Raw genomic sequence first — 7,507 nt, 5'->3', positions numbered from 1 at the left:
CTCCCTACCTTTTATCTTAGCCTGCTGGACAAACTTTCCTCATTCCTGAAGAAGGGCTTATGCCCGAAACGTCGATTCTCCTGTTCCTTGGATGCTGTCTGACCTGCTGCGCTTTTCCAGCAACACATTTTCAGTTCTGATCTCCAGCATCTGCAGACCTCACTTTCTCCTTAGAGGGATATGGGTCAAGTGCTGGCAAATGGGACTAAATTAGGTTAGGATATCTGGTCGGCATGAACGAGTTGGACCGAAGGGTCTGTTTCCATGTTGTACATCTGTGACTCAAGTTATGAGGAGCGATTATATAAATTAGGCCCGTTTTCTCAACTATTTAGGAGATTAAGGTGTGGTATGATTGAAGTCTTCAAGAAATTAACAAAAAAAAAATCAGGATAGATAAAAATAAACTATTTCCACTGTTTGGGATTCTAAAACTCGGGGGCATAGTCTGAGAATTAGGGCCGGACTGTCAAGGAGAGATGTTAGCAAACACCTCCACACGCACAAGGTAGTAGAGGTTTGGAACTGTTTTCCACCAACAGCATGTAATGCCAGATCGATAGTTAATTTTAAATTTGAGAAACTTTTGTTAAGTAAAGACATTAATGGATTTGGTCCAAAAGCAGCTTTATGACGTTAGGCCACGGATCAGCCATGATCTCGTTGAATGGTGGAACAGACTCAAATGGCTGAATTGCCTGTTCCTGTTCGCTATTCCATGTGTACCCTCATCATTATCTTGTATAATTGCTGTCAGACTTTTTAAAAATTGCCTTTAGACCTCAATCCACCCTTAATCTGATCTGCTGTTTTTCTTCCTAATTAGTTTGCTGCTCCAAATGTTAATTTTGTGATCCACATATGAGAACAACGTCCCTATGAGTGCAATCAGTTTTCCATCTCTCGTCATTCGAAAAGCTTTTTTAAAAAAAATTCCACCAAAGTCGATAGCTTCACACTTCTCCACATTGTATTCCATCTACTATGTACTTTGTTACTCATTCATCCAACCTATTTATCCCTCTGTAGTCTGAGTCCACCTCAAATTTACCCGTCTAATCTTATTGTCAGCAAATTAGATAGATTATACTTGAGTCTTCTGATCTGAGTTATTGATATATGTTTTGTCTGTTTATTGTCTTTTAAAATGTATTTAAGTCCATTATCTCTTATATATAATTGAATGAACTACTTTCCTTGACAGTAATTGTACATGGCTACAGAAAGCCTAAAGATCAAATGTAAGTATTTTAGTAATTAGTGATCCAGTACTCCTGTATCTGTTCGTGTTTAATCCCTCTCTCTCCTCCCAGGAAATTGAACAACTATGCTTTTCCCTAACCATGCTCAAGTTTTGATAATTCTTATTGCTGAAGTGCTAGATTGTTTGCATATGGACATAATTCTAAATGAGAATCTTCATTCTTTGGTATTTAGGCATTTAATGTTTCAATTCTTTAACTCCTTTGGATTACTTCTGAGAAATCGAATTACAGTATTTTGTCTTAATGTGCTTAGGATTTCCCCAAGGTGACCCATCACTCCTATTTGTGTCAATGTCAAGGACCTGCAAGACAACTAATTTCTTTGATTTTGAGAAAATTCTCCTGATTCTCAATTTCACTTTTCCTAAACATTATGTTTTAGGAGATAAAATTGGATATTATTATGATCCTAGCAGATGGTGATACAGAAGACTTTCAGATCTTGGAGTGAAATCTGATTTGATGGATCATAATAATAAAAGTGAAATGTTAAATCTTGTCTCTCCAAAGATATGGAGAGCCAGACCTACTGAGTTTCTTCAGTCTCTCTGCTTGTTGTTATAGATCATCAGTTTTCTTTTGCAGTTTGGTTACTGTGGTGTGCGCTCGCTGAACATGTTGATGTAAGGCTGCCAATGTTGTTGGAAACAAAGAGCACAATTCTATTATGAAAAGGACAACAAGATTTTTTTTTGTGTGCGTGACAATTTAGAAAGATCATAACCTAAATAGCAATAATAAAGATTCAACCTTTTCCCAGCAATATCCGACACAGTCACTCCTATCTTAATCCTTCAATTTCTTTCTTACCTCTTGAAGTTACAAGCATTTGCTATTAGTGACTTTCTACACCTGAATAGATGTGATTCTATATTGTGAATTCTATATTGGGCGGCACGATGGCTCAACAGTTAGCACTGCTGCCTCACAGCACCAGGATCCCAGATTCGATTCCAGCTTCTGGTGACTGGCTGTCTGTGTGGAGTTTGCACATTCTCCCCGTGTCTGCGTGGGTTTCCTCCGGGGCTCCAGTTTCCTCCCACAGTCCAAAGATGTGCAGGTCAGGTGAATTGGCCTTGCTAAATTGCTCATAGTGTTAGGCACATTAGTCAGAGGGAAATGGGTCTGAGTGGGCTACTCTTTGGAGGGTCGGTGTGGACTGGTTGGACCAAAGAGCCTATTTCCACACTGTAGGGAATCTAATCTAATCTAATCTAATCTATATTATTGTTTTTCTCTGAAATACAATGACACCGGTTACTTCACTGACTTGTCCTAACTGAAATGTAAGGAAATTCTTGTCTGCTTAAATACTAAAACTAGGTTAAAACTGTTTCAGCTGTGAAAATCTGGTCTGCCACAACTAAACTGTTATTCTCGACTGAAACCTAACTGTGGTCCTTACTCTTCCCATTTGTGTGTCACAAAAGCTCTATTTGCAAATATCACATCAATTAACTTGCCAGATAGTTTATTTACTCATTTAGCTTAAGTTACCTGCTTTCTTGGAAATAGTATTTGAACTCAAATATGACTTTGACTTTTGCTGCTAAAATCAAAAGTTGCCTCGACTTTAAAATCCAAAATTCTAAATGATAACTTATAGTAAGTCTTTATCATAGCATGTTATGCTAAGATATACTACTTTCTCTTTACTTCTGTTATTGATTATGCATCTGTATATGCTTGGGCTGGGAGATTTCTATCAGTTCATAACCCTTGTCTTATTGTGAGATAATTAGTTTTACCCCCAAACTGCTCTGTTCTCAATTTAAGCCTAATTTTTAAAACAATGGATAGTTGAAATTCTTAATCAGTTCCTGTGTTTTATTTTGTCATGAATCTCTCCAGATTGTGGTCTCTTTCAATAAGTAAAATTGGAGAAAAACAAAGAACAACTTTTGTACTGAGCAGGAAATTTTGTTCTTCAAGCTTGATGCCTCAATTTTTGATGCTTGATTTGCAAACTTAGGACTTAATCCCCTGTCTTTCAGCAGGTCAGAACATCAGCTTAAACTCGCAGTAAACCAAAGAAGTGGCATTGTATGGATGAACTTTTTTTATTATTGCTAGCCATGATGTGGAGGTACCAGTGTTGGACTGGGGTGAACAAAGTCAGAAGTCACACGACATCAGGTTATAGTCCAAAAGGTTTATTTAAAATCACAAGCTTTCAGAGCGCTATTCCTCCATCAGGTGAATGTGATCAGGGATCTCTGGAATTTCTAATTGGATATAATCAGTACTGTTAGCATTTTGTGTTGGGGATCTGTTTGACTATATTCTAGGTAGCATAGTTTCCAATTCTCATCTCTGCAGAGCATTACAAATTGTGAAGATTCAGATAAATTGAGTTGCCTGTTTATATCTGGATCAATGTTGAGGTAAGTGAACTGAACAGATTAACAAAATGAACAGAGTTAATCCTTTATGAAATCTAATGTAAGAGAAAGAAATTGTGACTTTAATCCTTCATTTCAGCAATTATGTAAATTTTATTTTGGATATTGGGAAAGATCTGAGTTCAGAATTTCTATATTAGCCATAGAGTAGTAGTTTTCATGACAACAGAAGTGGTGCAGTTGCTTCTACATATCTGAAATCAGATTGGAAAGTGAGCCAGCTCGCTGACATTGTCCACCATTCTATGGCCCATGATATCACATAGGAAGAGGCTGAACGCTTCAATATTGGCCTGTGTTATAGTCAGTTAGTCTAGATCGCTGTCTATGTTCGTGCCTCAAGAATGGCCTCTTGAGGTATAGAAGAAAATCTGTGAACCATAAAGCATCATATGTTTGTATCTTCAAGAAAGGGAAACTTTTTCAGAGATTTCTATTGATCTTTATATTGATAATAACAAGATGGTTTGTAGCAAAAAATCTTGAAGTTGCAATTAAATGGATCCAGTTTTCGATTGTTCCATCTTATTTTCTGTGGACAGGAGGTCAAGTTTAAGGAATGTCTCTGATTTGTTTGTAATGGGAGGAGCTCTAGTCCTGGAGTCTGCGGCAATTCTTCATTGGTTGGAGAGAGGGGGTTATGGACCTCTAGGAATGACCGGGATATCAATGGGAGGTCATGTAAGTTTCACCATTTCATAAAGCTGTATAAAGATGAGAACATGTCTATCTGAAGGAAATAAAGGTTGAAAGTACTGCAAATGGACTGTGCGAAGTAATTTTCATTTTCGAGTTTTGTATTTCTTTAACTATCATTTGGGATGAATGATTTGTTACCTGTTGGTCATTTAGTTGTTAGATGCGAATCCCTACTACCTGACCCTTCCATACCTAGCCTCTCTATTCTTGACTTATACTTTAGCTGTCAGATTCAGCAATTCTATTTTGATTCCCAGGCCCTTGTATTTTGCCATTCTCTTTTGGTTCGATTTTCCCGTAGGTACTTCCTCTTGGGCTTTAATGCTGGACTCTCTGCTCACTTAGCTTAGCTTCATCTGGCGTTTCAACTTCACCATTAGGCCAATGTACCCCACTTCTTTCCTAAGTATTGAAAATTAGTATGCAATTAACATCATTAACACATATTCTAGATCTCCTTGAAATAGCTTAGTTGGTGGAATTTTGTAGAAGTATGAAAAATAGTATTTTAACGATGTAAGAAAAATCTTGAATATTGTAGTGCATGTTGCAAAAATGTTTGTATTTTTAAATTACAAACATGAAGGATTTAGACTTTTGCATCAAACTGAAGAGAAGATTGGGGACCTGCAGAGTGGATGCAGTGATAGGGATTGCTGGATGAGGAGAGAATGGAATAAAGGCAGAAGAAGTTAAAGACTAGACATCAGTGTACAGAAATGTGTAGATTTGGATGGGCACAGTAGTGGAGCAGAAAACCTGATTGATTTATCAAATAGGAACAACATTAACATGAGCAGGCCAGAAAAGTGGGAATGATGCAATGGATACAAGAGGAATTAATATTATAAGATATTTGACTAGTTATGCATTACTCAGAGCTAAAGATCTTGGGAGAGACTAGTAACATTTTTATTTGGAAATCTGAAAACCCAAATTTTACCAAATAAATTAAGCCACAAGACACACATCTAAACAGACGTCAATGAACAAATATTATTAATTATATTCTACTTTAAGTAGTGGATATATTAAAAGTAGAATGAACGCTTATTTATTCTCTAAGCTGAACTTCTTAACTCAACTTTCCTTTTACACCCTTTTGACTTATACCTTAATAACTCATTAATTGGAAAATTAACTATTTGATCTGAGTACTGTTTCAAAAATTCATGCAAGGGTTGAGATTGCATCTTTCTTTGCTCTTGTATAGTTGTCCTTTCAGACCTCCTTCAACCGTTGCATGGTTATCAACTCCCAGCTCAACCCCAAAACAACATGAATGACTTGAATGTGAACTCATTGAGTCTGAATTCTGGTTCCAACACTACAAAACATAGAAGCAGAAATATGCCATTCAGCTCATTGAGTCTGCTGCACCAGTTAGTTATCAATTCCACTTCTGTGCCTTTTCCATATAACCCCTGATTCCTTTACTAATTAAAAATCTGTTTATCTCAGCTTTCAGTAGACTTCAATGACTCAGCTTCAACAGCCTTCTGTGGTAGAGAATTTCACAGATTCGCTCCCTTGGAGAGGAAATTTCTCATCATCTGTCTTAAATATATGATTCCCTTATGAGATAATGCCCTGTAGTCCTGGACGTTCCCATGGGGGAAATAATTTTTCTGCATCTACCCTGTTCAGTCTTCTAATAATTTGCATGTTTTAATAAGGTTGTTGCTCATCCTATATACCATCAAGGAGAGGCCCAATCTACACAACCTGCCCTCATAAGACAGACATCAGCCTAATGAGCCGCCTTTGGACGGTTACTAAAGCTGGTGTATCTTTCCTTAAATAAGGAGACCAAAATTGTTTACTGTATTCCATCTGTGGCCTGATGAGTGCTTTTTGCAAACTGTCTCTACTTTTATATTCCATTCCCTTTGAAATAAAGGTCAACATTCCATTTGCTTTCCCTATTACCCAGTGAACGTTTAGCGATTCATAGCCAAGGACTTGTAAATCCTTCTCTTTTGTAGCTTTCTGCAGTCTTTCTGCATTTAAATAATATTCAGCTTTTGTATTCTTTCTGTCAAAATGCATAACCTCATATTTCCCCACATTATATTCCTTCTGCCAAGTTTTTAACCGACTCTTAACCTGCCCATATTCCTCTGCAGATTCTGTGTCATCCTCATCACTTACATTCCCACTTATTTTTGTGTCATCCCCAAACTTGACTATTCACTTTCCTTATCCAAATCATTAATATATATATTGTAATAATTGTGCCCCCATCACTGATCCTTGTAGCATACCATTAGTTGCAGATTTCTAGCCTGAAAATGCCCACCTTCAACATCAGGGCCTCTTAAGTAGCCTAATGTGTGGTACATTGTCAAAAGCCTTCTAAAAATCCAAACTTATTAAATGCACTTCTTCCCTCTACTTAAACCTGTTTGTTACTACCTCAAAGAGTTCTAATATTCTTTACCTCTGGAGTCTTGCATCTAGCAGCTTTCTCTCCTTCTCAGTTTGTGCTAATGTCAACTGCTTTAAAACAGAACCACGCGCCATTTACTTCTGTTCTCCCTACCCATCATAAATAACTTCTTATTGACCCTTTTGCTTTTCCACTTTCGTCTTCCAGGCAAATTGGAAACATGACCAGTTACTGAAAACAAGTTTTTTTACAAAAACTAGTCTGTTGTAGTGTCATTAGAGAGGTATGGTGGCTAAGTGGTTAGCACTGTGGCCTCTCAGTGCTAGGGGGACAGGTTCAATTCCACCTTTGGGCAACTGTCATTGTGGAGTCTGCACATTCTCCATGTCTGTGGGGTTTCCTTCGGGTCCCCACAGTCCCAAGATGAGCAGTTTGGGTGGATTTGCCGTACTAAATTGCCTGTAATATCCAGGGATGCACAGACTATGTGTATTAGACTTGGGAAATGCAGGATTACAGGGACAGGCTAGGAGGGTGGTAAAAACAATGACTGCAGATGCTGGAAACCAGATTCTGGATTAGTGGTGCTGGAAGAGCACAGCAGTTCAGGCAGCATCCAAGGAGTAGCGAAATCGACGTTTCGGGCAAAAGCCCTTCATCAAGAATAAAGGCAGTGAGCCTGAAGCGTGGAGAGATAAGCTAGAGGAGGGTGGGGGATGGGGAGAAAGTAGCATAGAGTACAGTGGGAGAGT

The 7,507-nt window shown here is 37.9% G+C and overlaps 1 protein-coding gene across 4 annotated transcripts in view; it reads left to right on the top strand.

Annotated features, from left to right (window-relative positions):
- Positions 1-7,507, top strand: part of abhd18 (abhydrolase domain containing 18) — a 96,417-nt gene that overhangs the window by 51,230 nt on the left and 37,680 nt on the right. For all 4 annotated transcript variants that reach the window (XR_006309064.1, XM_043674179.1, XM_043674178.1 and 1 more), the window contains 2 exons: positions 1,214-1,241; positions 4,210-4,348. Coding sequence is in view for 3 of the 4 variants with exons in the window: in XM_043674179.1 (XP_043530114.1) it covers positions 1,214-1,241; positions 4,210-4,348 (167 nt within the window). In the remaining variant the exon portion in view is untranslated. The remainder of the gene's footprint in view (positions 1-1,213; positions 1,242-4,209; positions 4,349-7,507) is intronic.

This window comes from Chiloscyllium plagiosum, chromosome 32 (genome assembly GCF_004010195.1).
Source record: "Chiloscyllium plagiosum isolate BGI_BamShark_2017 chromosome 32, ASM401019v2, whole genome shotgun sequence".
Taxonomy (NCBI): domain Eukaryota; kingdom Metazoa; phylum Chordata; class Chondrichthyes; order Orectolobiformes; family Hemiscylliidae; genus Chiloscyllium; species Chiloscyllium plagiosum.
This window is presented reverse-complemented; position numbering and strand designations above follow the sequence as displayed.